The 22005-nt window shown below is 39.4% G+C and overlaps 2 protein-coding genes across 2 annotated transcripts in view; both read left to right on the plus strand.

The window, feature by feature from the left end:
• Positions 1-4984: 4984 nt before the first annotated feature.
• Positions 4985-22005, plus strand: part of c21h10orf90 (chromosome 21 C10orf90 homolog) — a 33939-nt gene continuing 16918 nt past the window's right edge. The window contains exons 1-5 of the mRNA XM_057826359.1: positions 4985-5739; positions 6895-6961; positions 15533-15603; positions 18269-18506; positions 20950-21666. Coding sequence (XP_057682342.1) covers positions 5209-5739; positions 6895-6961; positions 15533-15603; positions 18269-18506; positions 20950-21666 — 1624 coding nt within the window. The 5' untranslated portion in view covers positions 4985-5208. The remainder of the gene's footprint in view (positions 5740-6894; positions 6962-15532; positions 15604-18268; positions 18507-20949; positions 21667-22005) is intronic.
• Positions 19484-22005, plus strand: part of LOC130909638 (disintegrin and metalloproteinase domain-containing protein 12-like) — a 134517-nt gene continuing 131995 nt past the window's right edge. The window contains exon 1 of the mRNA XM_057826358.1: positions 19484-19895. The gene's annotated coding sequence lies outside the window, so the exon portion shown is untranslated. The remainder of the gene's footprint in view (positions 19896-22005) is intronic.

Here is a 22005-nt window from a genome sequence, read left to right on the forward strand (position 1 = left end):
AAATAACATTTTAGCTAGCCGACAGGTGTAAGAGACCTGGACCAATAGAATCGCTTTTTAGATTTTTGTTTTATTTAAGTTGTCACTTGTTGCCAGGCAGATTTGGGCGGAGCAACAATTTTAGTGACATTATTGACTTAACTGCAATTCTGTACAGTATAAATTGATTTGTCTTGATTATTTATTTACTTTTTTAACAGCCAACTGGCAAAATTTGTCAAGGTCAATAATTTTACTCACATAATTGACACTTTATTACTACTACTACTACTACAAGTAGTGTAAGAGACCTGGACCAATAGAATCGCTTTTTAGATTTTTGTTTTATTTAAGTTGTCACTTGTTGCCAGGCAGATTTGGGCGGAGCAACAATTTTAGTGACATTATTTACTTAACTGCAATTCTGTACAGTATAAATTGATTAGTTTTTATTATTTATTTACTTTTTTAAGAGTCATCTGGCAAAATTTGTCAAGGTCAATAATTTTACTGACATAATTGACACTTTACTACTACTACAAGTAAACTACGATTATGTAACTACTATTAAGTAACCAGAGGTCGGTGGAGTCGCCAAAAATTTTACTCAAGTAAGAGTAGCGTTACTTCAAAATAATATTACGCAAGTAAAAGTATAAGTCGTCATCCAAAACATTTATTCAAGTGCAAGTAAAAAAGTATCCAGTGAAAAGAATACTCAAGTAATTAGTAACATTGTGAGTCACTGCTTATTTTTGTTTGATTTTTTTTTTTTTTAAACAGTAGTATTTTATTATTTATTTATGAACTGTTGTTATAATGATACTGTACAATAACCCATTATATAACCACATTAAGCCAAAGAAATACAAAAAGACAAAAAAAAATCTTTGAATTCCAGCGAGAGAAAACAAAAAAGACAGAAATGAAGCATTATTCGTCCAATGAGCATGAGTGCCCTCTAGTGGAGAACGAATTTCCTAGTTTGAATAGTTCCTTCATAGTTACTATTATGAAACTAAAAGGATTATATCTCCGGTTTTCCGTGGTCAATCGGTGCCAAATAAAAACTGAGAGAGGTTTAAATCCGTGCTTTTGGGTCATGTTCAGCAGCGTTCTATGTCAAATGCTTCATTTTGTACCGTGCTTTAAAGACGCCACATGATTGAACAGGCTGGCGTGACTGCAAGCTTGCGTCTGACTGATTCAATGGAGTCAAGAGATTATTGTTGTGACGTCTCATTGGTGAAATTAGTCGAGCTACTCTTGGCATCGCTGACAAAAAAGTAATAAATCTAATATTTAGAACCAAGAGGAAAAATGTAACCACTCTTGTGTAGCCCAAAATAGCGGAGTAAAAGTAGCGGATTTTTTTTTTCACAAATCTACTCAAGTAAAAGGAAAAAGTATGGCTTAGTAAAACTACTCTTAGAAGTACATTTTTCTCAAAAAGTTACTCAAGTAAATGTAACGGAGTACATGTAACGCGTCACTACCCACTTCTGGAAGTAACTACTATTACGTAACTACTCTAAAGTACTATTTCTGAATTACTGTTTAGATCGTCCATCAGCAGAGGCATAGCAAGGGTCCCCGGGGGCCCCAGGCAACAAGCAACATGGGGCCATTCGAGCGTGTGCAAGTAAGGAGGGCAGTTGGACTTGAGCAATAGCATATTTAATAAAAGTATAATAGCGCCTCGGTCTCAGAGAGCGCTTTTTAGGACACTCAAAGTGCCCGGCTTCTACTGCATTAGGACATAAAACTACAGGAACATAGAACACTCACCGCTGTCTTATTTCCTTTTCTCCTCTTCTGCTTTTTTTTTTTTCTTTCTTTTGTCGCTTCCAGAATGATAACTTCTCTTCATTTTGGATATACGCCAATTAAAAAAAAGCCAAATCACCGCTCACTCTCACTCTGAGTCACGTGGGGGGGGGAGTATAGAGCGAGTGAAGGGGCCCCTTCAGGGAACTCAGACACAAGGCTTTCACTGGCCTTGTCGTACTTGTCGCTGCGACAGTGCAGTAAAGCTGCGTGTGCTAAATCTGTTGGCCCTCTGGGAGCCCTAGGCATATGCCTGGTTTGCCTAATGGGACGTGACGCCTCTGTCCATCAGTGGGTTATAAAATACAAAAAGAATCATTTATGCAAGCAAAATTGGTAAACAAATGTACAGTATTCACGTATTTGATAATAATATCATTTTTTAATTTGTTGACACATGATTTTTGACACTAACAAAACAAACACAATTAAATTTCGCCGTTTTGATGTCCTCCAATGAATTGGCACAGTGTTTTGTGTGTGTGCGTGTTTATGTGCGCATTACACTTTCATGCTGAGTGAGGGCCCCTCTCAATTATGCACCCCCCACTTCACCCACACCCCAGATGGCTAATGTTTTTTTGGGGTGTTTTTATTCACTCATAAAACAATACACAAGCTTTATGTACTGTTGAAAATAGAGAACACATGCAAAGACAACAGCTTTACAGAGGTTAATATATGAGAGGAGATTAATTAAAGTAATAAAGTATAATAATACAACCAAAAGTCATTACAAAAATACCTATACAGAATGTGTCAATGAAAATGGCGATTTATTAATGTTTTACTGTCATTTTTTTAATGTTACATTGTTATTGGTGTAATAAGAGGCAGTTTTTAAGATTACGTTTATGCCTGATAATGAAAAACAAATTTTTTGCTGTTTTGTACATTTCCTACGTCAGCTCTTATGACACTGATGTTCCCGAACATGCATAAAAGAAGCTTTTGTTTCGCTGTTTCCTTGGAAATGCTGTGTTTGTTGTTTTTCATATGCGAAATAAATCGTATTAATTGGACCGTGAAAATGCCCGAGGGGTCGTGAATATAACCTCTGCCAAAATTATCGCATTATTGCTCCTGGAAAGATGCAAAAAATAGCCCCTGATGGCAGTTACACTTATTAAAACAACATTGGGTAGACGTGTCTATCATAAAAACGTAGCCCAAAAAAGTCTATAGGCCCGGGTTACTTTGACGCATGTAGTGCAGCAACGATTAATCGATTAACTCGAGTATTCGATTAGAAAAAAATATTCGAATTAAATTTTGTTGCTTCGAGTATTCGTTTAATTAAAGTGGTGATGTAATGGTTTATTTTGAAAGTGTTTGCATTTACTTTTATTTATTAGGGTGGATACACTGCCCTCTGGTCTGCCTCTTTTCACATGGCTGAATCCAACTGCTCCCTATTAAGACCAACGTAAGCTAAGTTTTTGTTTGAGCTAATGTTTTTTAATGCATTCATAATTTAGTTTATAGGTATATTCAGTCGGTTTTTGTGGGAATATGTGTCTGAACTAGGGCTGTCAAACGATTAAAAATTTTCATCGAGTTAATTACAGCTTAAAAATTAATCGTAATAAATCACAATTCAAACCATATATAAAAAATATGCTATATTTTTCTGTAAATTATTGTTGGAATGGAAAGATAAGGCACAAGACGGATATATACATTCAACATACGGTACATAAGTACTGTATTAGTTTATTATAACAATAAATCAACAAGATGGCATTAACATTATTAACATTCTCTTAAAGCGATCCATGGATAGAAAGACTTGTAGTTCTTAAAAGATAAATGTTAGTACAAGTTATAGAAATTTTATAGTAAAACCCCTCTTAATGTTTTATTAAAATTTGTAAAAAAAAATTCAATCAAAAAATAAACTAATAGCTCACCATTGTTGATTTCAATAATTACACCATGCTCACTCATGGTGCTGAAAGCCATAAAATCAGTTGGACCCAAGCGCCAGCAGAGGGCGCCAAACACCAAAAAAACAAGTAACAAGCGGACATTACACTTTGCTGTCATTTTAATCTGTTTGAGCGGGGCATGTGCGTTAATTGTGTCAAATATTTTAACGTGATCAATTTTAAAAAATTAATTACCGCCCGTTAACGCGATAATTTTGACAGCCCTAGTCTGAACCATTTGTTAAGAGCATTGTAAAAAAAATTTAGCATTTTAAGCATTTTATAGCATTTAAGCTAGCGGACTTTTTCTGTGCGAGTTAGCCAATTTTTTTGTTATACATAGATCCTCATTTTAAAAAAAATAAAAACTTTGAGGCTCAGCTGAGGTATTTTAACTTTTCATGTTCCTTATCCGATTACTCGATTATTCGAACTAACTAGTCCATCAACTAATCGACTACTAAAATATTCGATAGGTGCAGCCCTAGACATATGAGACCAAATCGCAAGAACGTATCATATCCAGCCATCTAAGCTAGCTGACGAAAAATAACTTTGGAGAATTCATAGTGAAAATTTGGTTTCAAGGGCTGTTTCATTGTTGCCTCCAGATTTAATGTTGATTTTTTCAAAAAGATGCAAATGACATTTCATCATCTCAAATTCATTCCCCTTGTTCCGCCATAGCATTTTTTGGTAGAACTGAAATCACTTTAATTTCGGTGGAACATTACACGTCGAGGTTCATCCAATATCTTCCTTTTATTTTACCCAACTTTAAGTCAACAACCATTGATGCACAGAGACGCATCATGTGCATTGCCTTTTGACTGTTTTGACAGCCTAGCGAAGGTCACATGGTCCAGACAGAGGCTCCAGGACAGAGAAGCTTCATCGTCAGCTGCTGATCACAAGATCCCTTCTGAGACAGGCAAGAACGGGAGGGGGGTGTTCAACAAGAACGAAATGCGAGCAGGATTTTGTTATTTGTAACTCATTGTGTAACATTAATATTCATCTCAGTTGGTGCATCATGTTTGTGTGGTATCTTGCAATTGGAATGTTCAATAACAACACATGTTGATGATTAAAAGTTATAAACAGCATTTCTGGTTTGATCTAGAATCAACAAATGTCTATTTATTTCACTCAAACTACCCCACCCCTTGGATCTTCACATCTCCCTCCCTTGTACTGGATGATCAGCTCTTGTGCTCAGTAACTCTTTTGTTTGGCTGAGCATCCCTCACTGTTTTATGAGTCGACTGGAGACAGCATCTCTTTGCACATTTTTTTTACAGAAATCAGACTATTTACGTCGTCAAAGTTGGTCGCAAACGAAGATCTCGTTCGACAAGTATTGGTATCCAAAGTTGAAACACAGTCTCCTTGATCAAGGTTGTCCTCCAGTGTTAATCTCTCATCACAGCCTGAAACCAGAGACCCTTCAGTGGTTACCTGAGCCACTGGAGGCATGACGCTCCGAAGACCAGCTGCTCACCTGCCGATGGGCTGGAGGAGATCTGGAGACGAGTACCACTGGGAAACCCAAAGCTCTAAGGGTGAGAGCTTTTCATCCGTCAACCGCAAAACCCCCCGGCCTCACAGTGCCATCGAGGGTAGACAGGTGGACGGTTGGCTGCGGCAACTCCATAGGATGCAGGGCGACAGTAATCGGGCTCCGGTGTTCTGCGATAAGGAACCAAGCGATCAGAACCGGAGACCGTACAGGACTCCGTCCTTCAGCGGTGTCTCATCTTCCTGTGGCAGTATGACAGGGAGTTCAACAGGCAGCCGGGAGTCCCTGCAAAGTGAGTTCCTTGCCCCGGTGCAACGCAGGGGAAGTCTGGAAAGGGTTCATATCTCACAGACCCCAAAGAAGGAGCAGTCTCAACTCAGTTACGTTGTACCTGTTAAAACCGGGTGGCTTCCGATTCAAAGAATCATGAAGGTGGAGGATTCAAAGGACCAAAGACGAATTGTTTCACCAATTTCTGCTGCCCAGGTAGGCCAAATGACACATAATTTCCAACTTATTTAAAGTTTTTACAACTCACATTAATTTTGCAGTCATACCCAGAAACTTTCTGCTTTCCTAACCATGACTTGGGAACGTATCCGCATCATTTTGGGGCCTACTGTGCCCATGTTTCTATAGGTGTAGAATAACCGATTCTAATTTCCTACTAGTGTTTAATCTGTTCCCACTTAGTCCTTTTTGTAGCTGGTGCTAACTTGATTCAAGTATATTGGTACTGTGAGTGGGGCACCTTTTTAAACACATCTTTGTCAAGATTCAGCCCTGGTTTCTGGAGGATTTGCCGCTGTAATACTTTGAAGCTTTGTGACTCTAAGGCCTGCAAGTCTCAACGTACAATTACACGTCGGAGACTTTAAAAAAGCGAGAGAGTGCCACAGAGAGCTTTTTGTCGTGAAATCTCTGCTGTCCCTGGAGGCAACGCATCCGCTTGAAAAGAGCCAACTGTGCGTTATTTCTAAAGGTTTATGACTCCTTTAGCGGTACCAGTACGGCATGAGCAGTTGAGCTTGTAGCCTATAGAAGAATGTAACGTGTTGCAGGGCAGGATGAGTGCATAAAAGGTAAAAAAAGGGAGCAGATGTCCACTTATACAGTTTTAATAGACAAAAACAAATAAATCCAACTCAACCCCTCGTCACTCAGGAGTACAACGGCCCACGCACACATGATCACTGATCACACTTGACTCCCCAAAAAGTAGATAGCAACTGAAGAAGAAAGTGAACATACAACATAAAGAGGGGCCACCGTGCAGTGGATGTCCTAAGAAACAAAGAGGATCACAGAAGTGTCCGTTACAAGAAGCAAGCTAATGTGGGCAAATTTTTCGGGAGCATTATGCGGTAATGCTAAAATCGACTGGACACGTTTACTGCTTAATGCTAACACTGCTGCTTTGACTCAGACACCGTTACATCCGAATCCAATTCAACTGCTTTCATTCATTGTGGTAGTCATGGACTCTATACAGACATTTTGCATCTATTAAGAGCAAAATCTATTTAACAAATATCCTTCGGATTGTCAAGGCCTGCTGTAGTACACTGCGCTACTTTGTGCTAATCCTGTAAAAGGCTGCGCTCAGTTGAATCACAAGCGTGATTTTATTTTCGTTTACAGGTGAAATTGAAGCAACCCATCACGCCGACGTTTCTAAAGGGTCGAGGAACAGTAAGCCTGTACAAAGGTTTGTGCCTCATCCTACTACGACACATTAGCCATAGCAGAAACGGGAACGTATTTCAAGGCTGACATACCGCACAGGTTACCCGCTTCTAATCAGCACCGTGATGGCCGCCCCTTTTCAGAAATGCTCCAAACCAACTGGACTGGATGATGAAAAATAATAAAACTCTATTTGGAGAGCAGCTGCTTCCCATTGTGGCTCCACAGACACTCTGGCGGGATTGCGTCTGATGGAGAAGAGGGTCTATTAGCCTGGAAAATGTGACAAAAAGAGATAGCGACCTAGCGGCAGAGAGATAAGATGAAATGTCGAATGATTGAAGAAGTAGCCTTCCTCCTCTAATCTTTGAGCATGGCAGTCCTTCACTCGGTCGTCTTTATCCCAGGTTTGATCCCTCAACCCCGTCCTTGTTTATACATCGATTATCCCATCAAGACCCCAGAGTCACTCGTAGGAATCAAAGTAATCCATGCTTGGCAGCTGAAAACACTGATATAAGCACCGTTGAAAGACACCTAAAGATAATCAATAGTGAGGTAAATCTCAGGTTTTGCCTTCTCAAAAGTAGTTGATTATGTACATAATATCACTGTTTCTGTTTGAACTGTTTTGGTATCTGATACAGAGGCTTATATTGTATTCAATAAAATGTCTAATTTAGGCATAACTAAAGGTCTTAACCCAAACCCCTAACCATTACGCAAATGGTACGCAGATCCTTTAAGAAGAAGGCTCCATTTAAAAAAAGTAAAATAAGGCCTGCGCATGAAAGTGCCTATGACACAAAAAACATGTTTATTTCATATTACATGTGGTATTTTATGCTCCTGAATGAAATGGACCACTTGGATGTGTGTGGAAGCGATCGATATCCAGTATTTATTCAATTTTTTTAATTCCCGCGCTACGAAAATGAGAGACTTCCGGCCATGGTCTCGGATTGGGGAAGAAGGCGTGACGTCAGCGGACTAAACATCTTCACAATACAGCCATTACTATCGTATGCAGAAGGACTGCGGATTCAGCTGATTTCGCGGATTTATTCGTTTATTTTTTGCGTCACGCCAGCCCAATGTGCTGCAGGCTTTTGTTGCTACGTCAGGGAGAGTCGTGTGAGGTTTTTTGGATTTCCAAATGGTCCTGTTCACCGTGAAGAATGGGCAAATCAAGACCGACAATCAAGAGATTGGACGGATGACTAAGTGAGTAAGCTACGTGTTTTATATTATGTCAAATACTGAGAAGTTCACTCGGTCGACGACCGGCAGCTTGCAATGGTTGTCGGCCGATAAAGGCGTGGCCGCCTATGAAGCGCTATCCTCGGCTGGGGCCCAGGGAGCCTCCCGCTCTCGTCTCCGGTTCTTGTTTGTGTCGGGACTTCGACCCCCCTCGGCCCTCTTCACGTGGCCGCCAAGAGGGCGTTATATTCGTCTTGGGCCCGTGCAGCTATGCTATTCGACGTCGGCCGGTTGGTCCACCGAGAATGCGCCATTTTCGGCGTTCATTCCCTCGAGCACCGCCTGCCTGCCGGGGCCGCAGTAGAACAATGAGTCTGGGGCTGACCGATCGGTGAAGACAATCCACCCCACCACCGTGTTTGACATGGGGCGGGGTAGTTTTGTGTGATTTTTCGTTTTCGAAAGGCGAGGAAAACACTTGGAAGATTCGCTCGGTTTAGCATGTTGCCTAGCTCTCACGCCTCCTCTTATGTTCATGCTTTTTCCGCCGTCTCCGAAGCCCGGGCAGGGAAATGACAAAAGCCGGACTAACTCCGGTGGCATAAAATACCGTTCGGGAGGTTTAAGAAGTCAGCAGTTTTGACCATTATGCAGGAATTCATCCCTGTCGTACTGAATAAATGCATTTTTAATATTTCATATCCATTTAGCACAAGACTGTTATTTGTCATGACCGTACAATTAATTTAGCAATTGGGTAAAATTACTTACAGTAGATAAAAAGAAAAAGAAATAAAATATTGGAGTAGAAAGATAAAAACAATGATGACATTTTGCTGCTCTCTGTCGCATTTTCCTCATTCTGAATCTTTCCCATTGGGCTGGATTCTAAATTAGCTGAAATCGTTACTCTGCTGTGACGTCATCACCCATATGGAGGCGCTAGAGCACTGTAATGACAGGATGGGCTAAATGGCAGATTAAAGTGCATAGGACAGGAGAAAAAAAGTCTTAGATAGGATTATTATGTGAATTAGAATTATATTTTGAGACGATTTGACTATATACAACAATTTAGCAAAGCACAGCTGACGAGAAATTAGTCTTTTAATTTGCCGTTTAGCCACACCTACCATTATAGGGCTCTAGCGTCCCCAACAGGTGGATGACGTCAACAGGAGAATGGGCTCATCGTTTTTAATATTCAGCCCATTGAGGGGGAATTATTCAGAATGAGGAAAACGCGACGAAGAAAGCCGCAAAATGTCATTGTTTCAGTCTCTCTACTCCAATACTTTTACATGATATTCTTTTTATCCATGTATTTTTTCTCAATAGCTTAATAAAGGGCTTGAGAAGGACCAGTCAGCCCGTTGAGAGGGAGTTATTCAGAACGAGGAAAACATGACAAAGAGCGCCGCAAAATGTCATTCTTTCAGTCTCTCTACTCCAATATTTTTACAGGATATTATTTTTATCCAAGTATTTCCCCCAATAGCTAAATAAATGGCATGGTCATGACAAATATTAGTCTTGTGCTAGATGGAATATGGAATAATAAAAATGCATTTATTCAAATTACTCCATAATGGTCAAAACTGTCAACTTCACCTTTACTGTCGCACCTCCCGAACAATATTTTATGCCACCTAAATCAGGCTTATGTCATTTTCCTTCCCCGGCTTTGGAGAATGTAAACAAACCAAGAGCAGTGACAACTATCCGACATGCTAACCCGAACCGAGTGATGTTTCAAAGTCTTGGAAGCGGGAAATCACACATAACTAGCCCGGATCATTTCACATCACGACTGGGTTGTCGATTGTCTTTGCCGATTGGCAAACCGCCCGGCGGAGAGCAATTTACAACTCGTTTCCATGCTACTACGGACAGGAGAGCTCGCCGGGGAAGCAGCTGAACAATGACCGCCGAGCAAACTGGCCAACGTCGGTGGAGCGTGTAACTGCCACATGGTCAACACGAATATGGCAAAATAATGCTTTACTACACGGCGAAGTTGTAAACAGCCAGAGAGAGTCATAGGCGAGCGGCTGCAGTTATTGTGCAGCTAACATGTGCAGCTAATGTATATGAGGAGAGGTTTTTACGTGCCCATTCATGATCAAATGTAAGTAGTCCTTTATTTAAAGAAAGTTTGTAGTGTTTACTTTGTAATCACTGTATTCGCGGCTATTCTTAAGTCAAAGTTGCCATTTCTGATCGGTCGGAAAATTTGACAGAACGCCGGGCACATGAAGAGGGGAAAAAGCCGAGTATTAGAGGTGTGCAAAATTCCCGATTCTTAGATTATTCGCGATTCGGCCGTGGAAGATTCGAGAAAGATTCACAAACATCTAAATTCCGATTATTGAAATATGCCAAGTAAAGCGGAAGTACAACACACTCAGCGCGCCGCGCGGTCTTCGGGACGCAATGAGGAACGGAGCGACAGTAGCTAAACATCATGCTTCTCATTACCCGGCTCCTCGGGTAATGCCAATGCTCAACTCACAGCTCTAGCTCAACTCATGCCACGAGATAAAAAAACACAACAATATACCTGACTGCTGCCGAAAAGCTGCTACAAAGTACATCCACATAATGTTATGGTAGATATCATTTATATAGGACTAGATGCTGGATAGATTCGGTAGCGTTAGCAGCACATTTACAGAAAACTAGATGCGGGCGTTAGTAAACGCCCGCCATCTTAAAGCAGTACACTTCCCTGCAAGGCTGTTGTAGCGAACCTTCCAAGCGAACCTAATTAACTTTTTATCTAAAATACTCCTAAATTTGTAAAATATTGACTTGAATCTATCTTTAAAATAGTTTTAAAACTTTCACATGTCGAAAGTAGACAAAAGGGAAATTATGGAATAACGGGAGCAATTTTAACAACTTTAACGGTTGATTCACAACATTAAATTAATTGAATGTAGTTTAAAGCTGCTGATACAGAATGGGGACTGGAGTTTTTTATTTACTGTTATTTTTGTATATTTGTTTACTGTTATATGTTAACTTGATACTGAAATTGTAGTTTGGTTTAGCCTGAGAGTATTTTTGAACAATTTTGGAACTAATGTACAAAACATTTAAAAAAAAAAAAAAAAAAAAGGAGGGGGGTGCATCAATAATTGTTTTATAATCGAATCGGAGCCTCTGAATCATAATTGTAATTGAATCGTTAGGTGCCCAAAGATTCCCAGCTCTACCGAGTATAGTGCTCTCCCAGCGGGGGGATGTCCGACAAGCCGCTGGTCATCGGCCGAGGGGGCAAGGAGCATGTCAGCCAGAAAATGCAAGCCACCTACATATTAAAAGGATCCCAGTATTTGACATAATACAAAACACGATGTTTACTCACTTCCTGGTAAGTCCAATGGTCCCACAGTAGTCGGGCTTGTTTTGGCCGATATCCACCGGTGAATGGGAACCTTTTGAAACCCCAAAAAGGCGTAAACGCCTCTCCCTTGTACAGCAAGATTTTTCTGCAGCCGTTTGGCTGGCGTGATGCGAAAAATAAACGTATTAATCCGCAAAATCAGCTGAATCCTTAGTCCTCATACACAACAGTACAGCTGTATCGTGAAGAGGACGCTTTCATCCGTACACGTCACAGCGCCCTCTTCCTCAATGCAAGACCGAAGCCGGAAGTCACTCATTTTCATGGCGCGGGATTCAAAAAACTAAATAAATATAGCGATCGCTTCCACACACATCCAAGCGGTCCATTTCATTCAGGAGCATAAAATACCGTGTGTATTATGAGACAAACATGCTTTTTCGTGTCACAGGCACTTTAAAAGACTCATTTCTCGTCATCTGCGCTTTGCCATATTGTTGCATATAGTCGAATCGTCTCAAAATATGATTTTAATTCACATGATAATGCTATTTAAGATTTTTTTTATTGTGTCCACCTGCGCTGATACTCTCTGCCAATAAATATCGTAATTACATTGCACTAAATCTGGCATTAAGGTGCGTAAGTGAGAGACTAAAGTAGATGGTAGAATCTGCACAGCATATGGTAGAATTTGGGCTTTAAAGTATTTTGCTTTTAACCAGTTTCAAGGTCTTTGCTATTAAAACATGAGCATATCACATCATCCAAACTTGAAATTGCCTGATGGTAATGAGCAAATGATGCCAAAAAGGACAGGTCTTCATATTTGCTGGCCAGTTTTTCACCAACAATCTCTTTAGCTAAGGTTTAACGGGCAATCAGTATGAGGAATAGAATGTGAAGATGGGTGCTAACGTGGCTGGAGTAATGACAAGACTCTTCTTGGGGACATGAATTAGTCTACGCTTTTTTTGTTGTTGTTTTGTTTTGTTGCTGAGACACAAATGAGACATCGGGTGAGTCAGACGGAACGCGGCAAGGCACTTTCCTTTCTGGCAGCGTCTCTGAAAACACATTATATGTGTTTTTCTAGCTGCAATCACATATTGCAAAAGTGGTGCCATTTTCAAAACTTGTCTCCCACGGAAATGAGAACAGCTGTGGATCATCTCCAAAGTATTCAGGAGACAAGTGAAGATGTGGGGTTTATCCCTAAATGGTCCCCATAGCAACAGATGCAGCAGCTAATTGAAATTCTAGCTAATTAAGTAGGGGCTTTCAAAGTTTGTGGGTCCATCCTGTAGTGGAATTTTCCCCAATGACAACATACAGTAACTATCATGTTCAACCCTATTTTACTTGCGTCTTTTAAATTTGCGGAATATATCTTCATACATCTTCATTTCCTGAAAAAAAAAAAAAATCATATTTTCTATGACTATTGCAAAAGTATTCTTGCTTTGGGACCTCGTTTTCAAAAGCACTGCCCTAAAGACATAAGCGGAGTTTAAGGCTGGCTAGGGGGTCCAGGCCCCCCCTGGTGGTCGAAAACTGTCATTGCATGTAATTGACTTTCCTATATATATTAGGGCTGCTAAACGATTAAAAATTTTAATCGAGTTAATCACAGCTTAAAAATTAATTAATCCTAATTAATTGCAATTCAAACCATCTATAAAATATGCCATATTTTTCTGTAAATTATTGTTGGAATGGAAAGATAAGACACAAGACGGATATATACATTCAACATACGGTACATAAGTCAAGTTATAGAAATTTTATATCAAAACTAGAGCTGTCAAAATTATCGCGTTAACGGGCGGTAATTAATTTTTTAAATTAATCACGTTAAAATATCTGACGCAATTAACACAGATGAGACAGATTTAAATGACAGTACAGTGAAACACTCACTTGTTGTGTTTTATGGAGTTTTGCCGCCCTCTGCTGACGCTTGGGTGCGACTGATTTTATAGGCTTCAGCACCCATGAGCATTGTGTAAGTAATTATTGACATCAACAATGGCGGGCTACTAGTTTATTTTTTTTATTGAAAATTTTACAAATTTTATTAAAACGAAAACATTAAGAGGGGTTTTAATATAAAATTTCTATAACTTGTACTAACATTTTTCTTTTAAGAACCACAAGTCTTTCTATCCATGGATCACTTTAACAGAATGTTAATAATGTTAATGCCATCTTGTTGATTTATTGTTATAAGAAACAAATACAGTCCTTATGTACCGTATGTTGAATGTACAGTGGGGAGAACAAGTATTTGATACACTGCCAATGGGAAAACCCATTGACAGTGTATCAAATACTTGTTCTCCCCACTGTATATATATCCGTCTTGTGTCTTATCTTTCCATTCCAATAATAATTTACTGAAAAATATGGCATATTTTATAGATGGTTTGAATTGCGATTAATTGCAATTAATTACGATTAATTAATCTTTAAGCTGTAATTAACTCGATTAAAAATTTTAATCGTTTGACAGCCCTAATCAAAACCCCTCTTAATGTTTTCGTTTTAATAAAATTTGTAAAATTTTCAGTCAAAAAATAAACTAGTAGCTCGCCATTGTTGATGTCAACCCATAAATCAGTCACACCAAAGGGCCAGCAGAGGGAGACAAAAAAACACAAGTAACAAGTGGACATGACACTGCTTTCATTTTAATCTGTTTGAGCGGGGCATGTGCGTTAATTGCGTCAAATATTTTCACGTGATTAATTTAAAAAATTAATTAACGCCCGTTAACGCGATAATTTTGACAGCCCTAATAAATATATATATAAAAGTTGTAAAGCAATAAAACAAACAACAAAAATGAATGAAATGAACAAAAAAAGATATTTTTACAATGGGTCAAAATGATTTTTCGAACAGATCATGTGGCGAGCATCTAAGACGGTCATTTGCTTTGCATATTGTTTTCAAAAAACAAAAAAAACAAAAAAATTAGGGGAGGGCAATTTTATTTTTCAAATGATTTTTTTTCTTTGTTTGAAAATATTTTTTATTTGATTGAAGCAAGTTTTTGGGGGATTGAATGATTTAGACATAAATGTCACACAAAAAAGGATTGCTAAAATCAAAGAAAAAAATGTTTAATGAAAAATTAAGTGTTCAAATACAAATATTTGAGTCTCAAATATTTTTTCGCATTCAAAAACTTTTATTCTATGATTGAATTTTTTCTTTTTTTTTTTTTTTTTTTTTTTGATTAAAGTGATATTTCTTTTGAAAATATATATTTTTTGTTTGAAGCAACTTATTTTTTGATTGAATAATAAAGACACAAACGTCCCAGCCAAAATGTGGCCCAAACGCAAAACAACATTACTTCAATCAAAAAAGTTGCTTCAACCAAAAAAAATGGACTTCAATAAAAAAAATATTTTAAAAAATCCAAAGAAAAATAGCTTTCAAACACATTTTTTTTTTTGATTGAAGTGACTTTTTTTTGGATTGAAAATATAGATTTTGATTGAACTTTTTTTTTTTTTGATTGAAGCAACTTTTTTTTTGGGATCGAATAATGAAGACACAAATCTACCTCCATATGGCTCCACCCAGGTGATACAATTTTTGACAGGGGTAACTACATTGGCATGACACCGGCGGGCATACCATATTCAATAGATGACGATCTTGGCGAAAAGTATAGCTGTCCTAACCAGCCTGATTTAGAATTCCCCTCAAGAATGATGGGAAACAAAAAAACTTTCATTTCAACTTATTATTATAAATATTCTTGTAAGTTAATTTTATTGCTGACACTGAGTTTTGGGGTCATCAACATGTTGTGCGCCCCCTGCCCCAAAAGTCTATGCCTCCGCCTATGCCCAAAGAGTGTCTCTGGGTCTGTAACTGTCTTCACTTTACCTTGCTAACATCCATTATTGACATTGTCAACAATGTCACTATGAGTGTGAGGCAAACCAAACGTGTGTATGCGTGTACAGGACGGAAAAGGAGGAGTGCATGTTGTAATAGTTTGTTTTCCCTTGATACACGGTGTTCTAGACGGCCAAGCGGAGAAAAGTCAGCGCAAGACATGGCGGACACCAGACCGGTCGTCCCCCGTCATCAAACAGGTACCTGATGCATTTCTGGGAAAATTTTGACGTAATTCAATTCTGGAGTTAACTGAAGCAACATAATATCATGCTAGTCACCTTAAAATGCTATTTTCAGATGGTCCAAATATTAAGCAGAGCCATTTGTTTGGAAAGTTATACAGTGGGGCAAATAAGTATTTAGTCAACGACTAATTGTGCAAGTTCTCCCACTTGAAAATATTAGAAAGGCCTGTAATTGTCAACATGGGTAAACCTCAACCATGAGAGACAGAATGTGGAAAAAAAAAAAGAAAATTACATTGTTTTATTTTTAAAGTATTTATTTGCAAATCATGGTGGAAAATAAGTATTTGGTCAATATCAAAAGTTCATCTCAATACTTTGTTATTTACCCTTTGTTGGCAATAACAGAGGCCAAACGTTTTCTGTAACTCTTCACAAGCTTTTCACACAGTGTTGCTGGTATTTTGACCCATTCCTCCTTGCAGATCTCCTCTAAAGCAGTGATGTTATGGGGCTGTTGTTGGGCAACACGGACTTTCAACTCCCTCCACAGATTTTCTATGGGGTTGAGATCTGGAGACTGGCTAGGCCACGCCAGGACCTTGAAATGCTTCTTACGAAGCCACTCCATTGTTGCCCTGGCTGTGTGTTTGGGATCATTGTCATGCTGAAAGACCCAGCCACAAGATGAGAATCTTTCATTCACTCATCTTTTCATTCATTCGTTCTTTCCTTTACACAGATCAGTCGTCCAGGTCCCTTTGCAGAAAAACAGCCCCAAAGCTTGATGTTTCCACCCCCATGCTTCACAGTGGGTATGGTGCAATTTTAGTATTCTTTCTCCTCCAAACAGGAGAACCTGTGTTTCTACCAAAAAAGTTCTACTTTGGTTTCATCTGACCATTGTCACACTTAGACAAGATGAGCAGACTCAGATGCAGAATTCAGTCTTTTAATAACTTAAAATGGTCAGAGGCAAGTACAAGGGGCGCTCTAGTGGGAGGAAATAACGGGCTATGAAACAAAAATAATAAAAACGAGAAACGAGAGCCAGACAAAATGCACTGGAGTATACAATTACAACAAAGGGAGGCATGAGGTACAAAATAACAAAGAATACTATGAACAACTTACAACTTAGAATATCTTTGGCTATGGACTGGCTTTGGTGGCAATGAAGGGCGAAGACACTTTGGCACAAGACTAGGGAGTGACAAACAATTTAAGCACATGAGGAATGGGACACAGGTGGGAACAATAGCTAATCATAATCAGAGACAGGTGAGTCAGCAGGAAGGGTGAGTGGTGGAAACGGGAGGTTGAGCCTTCAAAATAAAGCAGGAAGAGACAACAATATACCAAGACATGACAACCCACACCCAGGCGTGACAACTATAACACATTCTCCCAGTCCTCTTCTGGATCATCCAAATGCTCTCTAGCGAACCGCAGACAGGCCTGGATGTGTATTTTCTTCAGCAGCGGGACACGTCTGGCAGTGCAGGATTTGAGTCCCTAGCGGCTCATTGTGTTACTGATAGTAGCCTTTGTTACAGTGGTCCCAGCTCTCTGTAGGTCATTCACTAGGTCCCCCTGTGTGTTTCTGGGATTTCTGCTCACCGTTCTTGTTATCATTTTGACGCCACGGGGTGAGGAGGGAGTTGAAAGTCTGTGTTGCCCAACGACAGCCCCAAAACATCATTGCTCTAGAGGAGATCTGCATGGAGGAATGGGCCAAAATACCTGCAACAGCGTGTGAAAAGCTTGTGAAGAGTTACAGAAAACGTTTGGCCTCCGTTGCCAACAAAGGGTACATAACAAAGTATTGAGATGAACTTTTGGTATTGACCAAATACTTATTTTCCACCATGATTTGCAAATAAATTCTTTAAAAATCAAACAATGTGATTTTCAGTTTTTTTTTCCACATTCTGTCTCTCATGGTTGAGGTTTACCCATGTACACAATTACAGGTCTCTCTAATCTTTTCAAGTAGGAGAACTTGCACAATTGGTGTTTGACTAAATACTTATTTTCCCCACTGTATAATAAGTTTCTGAACTACTAAGATGCAGGGTCCACTATTGCCCCACGGTTTATAATGACAAAAAAACACTGATTGTGTGACATTTACTTGTTAAAATGTCAGCGTTAAACTAAACAATTCTATAGGGAGTTCTCTTTCTCTTGTATCTCAAGTTGCCTGTGACTCCACATCCTCCTAAATTTCTTGTCAAACCAAGTGACATCGAAGGGCAAAAACACTTTACTAACCAGGACGCAGTGCATCAGTATTTTCTCCGTGCTCGATAAACGGCGTCAGAAGCCTCTAAAGACGTGTTTTTGCTTTCTGGCTTCTTTATTGGGTCTGGAGTCTCATTGTTATTCTGCGAGGGGTAAGTCACAGACGCCGTGTGCTGCATCGGCCTCGCTCGCTGCCTCCGTGGCTGGCGGGGCATTGAGTGTGTGGAGCCCAGAGTCATCTGACTGGAGAATAAACAGTAGGCGGCCTGAAGGAAGGCGAGGCAGCTGACCCGCTTTTTAAATAGTAGTCCCACTGTCAAGACCTCACACTTAATTAATTAAACAACAGTCCTTTTTCTGCAGGCGAAGTTAACTTGTTTTATATGGTGTCAAAACAAAGTTGGACTAAAACCAATTAGCATCTTCTCTGTAGGTGACGGACAATGAGCCGCAAAAACCTGGAATCTGGCAAGCGCTGAGAAGAGGCTGGAACAGTAACAGGGTCTCAGGGACTCGGTCCAGTCAACCCTCTACAGTGATCTCGTCGGACCCCCATTGGGACGTCCCTGTGAACAGAACAACTACAAAAGAGCCTCCACACAGTCTGCTAAGAACTTCTACTGAGTATGGCAGACCTGAGTCTGTGCAGCGAGCGTTCTGTCTGTCTCCTGGTATGTAGTTAGTAGGGTTGTTCCGATCATGTTTTTTTGCTCCCGATCCGATCCCGATCGTTTTAGTTTGAGTATCTGCCGATCCCGATATTTCCCGATCCGATTGTTTTTTTTTGCTCCCGATTCAATTCCAATCATTCCCGATAATTTTTCCCGATCATATACATTTTGGCAATGCATTAAGAAAAAAATGAATAAAACTCGGACGAATATATACATTCAACATACAGTACATAAGTACGGTATTTGTTTATTATGACAATATATCCTCAAGATGGCATTTACATTATCAACATTTTTTCTGTGAGAGGGATCCACGGATAGAAAGACTTGTAATTCTTAAAAGATAAATGTGACTTTGTATATTGTGACTAAACATTGCCATCTAGTGTATTTGTTGAGCTTTCAGTAAATGATACTGTAGCCATTTAACTGCTCTGCCCAAATGCATGATGGGAAGTGCAACCATGACTGTGCGTAGTGGCACCAATTGATATATCTTCTCTGCGTTGGGAAGTAACATAGGGTGTTAAGGAAAAGATCAACCACTACCGTTCTTCCCCACATTTCTTCCCACGATATTTCTAATCGTTGAGAGAGGGATTTTAAGGCTTTAGCCAATTAAAAAGAGGCTCCAAAGACTACCAAAATTCTCTCTACTCACTTTACGCTGTCTGTTAGCTCTATATATAGGTGAAACGGCGCCGTTATAGATTGAACGCGACAATGTGTGGGTGGGTCATGCAGCGCATACGTTAATTGCATGAAATATTTTGACGTGATTAATTTTTAAAAAATGAATTACCGCTGTTTATGCGATAAATTTGATAGCCCTACTTTAAGCCAAAACTAAAGACTCTGGATGAATGAAAGACATTTTGTCTGTAACATTAAATACAATTACGAAACGATTTAATTAAATATATATATATATATATATATATATATATATATATATATATATATATATATATATATATATATATATTAGGGCTGTCAAAATTATCGCGTTAACGGGCGTTAATTAATTTTTTTAATTAATCACGTTAAAATATTTGACGCAATTAACGCACTAGGCCCGCTCAGACAGATTTAAATGTCAGTACAGTGAAAGGCCAACTTGTTAATTGTGTTTTATGGAGTTTTTCCGCCCTCTGCTGGCGCTTGGGTGTGACTTGCATATGTTATGTGGCGTAATGTCGCCCTCTGCTGGCGATTCAGTGCAGCTGATTATTTGGGTTTCGGCGCGCTTTTCTGACGCGATTATATGTCGACGCGAACTCACACTAATAGACAGTGCTATTCAGACCAGCTAACGTCCGCATCCAGTATTCAGTGGCAGTTCTCATAGCCCCATCACACTGTTTGTGTCTAATACATGCATCGCTTGTGAGCTATATTCCTCCTTTGTTTATATTCATGAGCATTAGATAGTTATTGATGATGATGATTTGAATTTGTTCACATATATGGTGAAATGCAGTTACATTGTTAGATGCTTGTGAGCTAATTGGCTAGTGCTACTGCTCAAATGGACACGTGTGTGTACATTTTATGTTATTTTGTGATTTATGCAAGTTATTGACACATTGCCTTGTTATTTTCAGTTTTACAAAAATACAAGAAACTTTGCCACACCGTCTGATTTCTTTTTGGAACTTATGTTCGCTATCTGTCAATTTGTGTGCTCACACACATTGAGGACAGAATAGGGCTACTAGTTTATTTTTTGATTGGAAATTTTACAAATTTTATTAAAACGAAAACATTAAGAGGCGTTTTAATATAATATTTCTATAACTTGTACTAATATTCATCTTTTAAGAACTACAAGTCTTTCTATCCATGGATCACTTTAACAGAATGTTAATAATGTTAATGCCATCTTGTTGATTTATTGTTATAATAAACAAATACAGTCCTTATGTACCGTATGTTGAATGTATATATCCATCTTGTCTTATCTTTCGATTCCAACAATAATTTACAGAAAAATATGGCATATTTTATAGATGGTTTGAATTGCGATTAATTGCGATTAATTACGATTAATTAATTTTTAAGCTGTAATTAACTCGATTAAAAATTTTAATCGTTTGACAGCCCTAATATATATATATATATATATATATATATATATATATATATATATATATATATATATATATATATATATATATATATATACACAGTGGGGAGAACAAGTATTTGATACACAGTCAATGGGAAAACCCATTGGCAGTGTATCAAATACTTGTTCTCCCCACTGTATATATTAAAAAAAGGCATGTCCGATATTTTTTGCCAATTCCGATACTTTGAAAATGACGTGATCGGACCTGATCGATCGGCATCCCGATCGATCGGGACATCTTTAGTAGTTAGTGCTCTACGTTTTGTGTTCATGTATAAAATGTTGTCAATTGATGCTTCTGCTCCTTAGACCACCATAGAGAGGCAATCCGGTTAGAGGAACCCTCATTTCGTAGTCCACCGGCAACTTCCCCAGAACACAAGGTGCTCGATCCCTTCCAGAGGGCGAGCCCCGGACTGCCAGTGACACCTCCCTTCCAGCCGTACAGACGCCACAGTTTAGAACCGTCGCACATCCAGACCACGTCCACCGCAACTACTCTCGTCCCTCGCAACAAAGTAGGCTTCTCTTCCATCACCATCTCCAGCCGGAAAGTCAGCCGTTCGGCAAGTCTTAACACATCAGATAGACCTTCTGGCTACACTTCCAACTCGCTGAACGCTGAGGCCATGGAGCCGAGGAAGGCCACTATCGTCAAAGTGACTGAGCAGAGGACCACAGTCTGGCCTACGCCTGTAGTCCTCCAAAGAAAGCCCGCAATTATCAAAGTGACTGAGCATAAGGAAAGCTACAGTCCGGGGACTCGGTATATGGTGGATGGCAAGGAAAACGGGACATGGAAGCAACCGGAAAAAACGAGTTTTGTCAGGGCTGGGACTGAGCCAGTACAAAATGGTGAGCCTGCTCCTGCTGAGCTCTCTGGACAAGAATCCAAAAGACCTGCTGTCAGGAAATTGAGCTTGGGCTTCCAGGAGACCCTCCAACATCCCACAAAGAAAAAGCACCAGGAGTCTTTTCCCACCAGATGGAGTTCCACTCCATGCCTCACCCTCATCCAAACTCCGGGTAAGTTTGACAGGCTTACCCAAGCTTTTTTCTCTGCATGCTCAAAGGCTGCCAAGGTCTAAAAATACAGCCACTTTGTGTTGTTTTGCCTTTTGAATCACTTCAGGGCCTGAATTCAACTATCTTGCTGACTGTTTTGTTCGATGGGTTTCTTTATCTGCTGTAATTTCGACCACGGTGTAACTTAACCGTTCTATTTTTGTGTGAAGAAATGATCTTGTAGGGGCACAGTTACTGGAGCTTGTGTAGTTTTTTTTTTCGGGTACTTTGGCTTCTTATTCATTTTTCTTCTTTGGTTTCTAAAGCCTATAAATCATATACTGTATGTACAGTATGTGT

The sequence above is a fragment of the Corythoichthys intestinalis genome, chromosome 21 (assembly GCF_030265065.1).
Source record: "Corythoichthys intestinalis isolate RoL2023-P3 chromosome 21, ASM3026506v1, whole genome shotgun sequence".
In the NCBI taxonomy this organism is placed as follows: Eukaryota; Metazoa; Chordata; class Actinopteri; order Syngnathiformes; family Syngnathidae; genus Corythoichthys; species Corythoichthys intestinalis.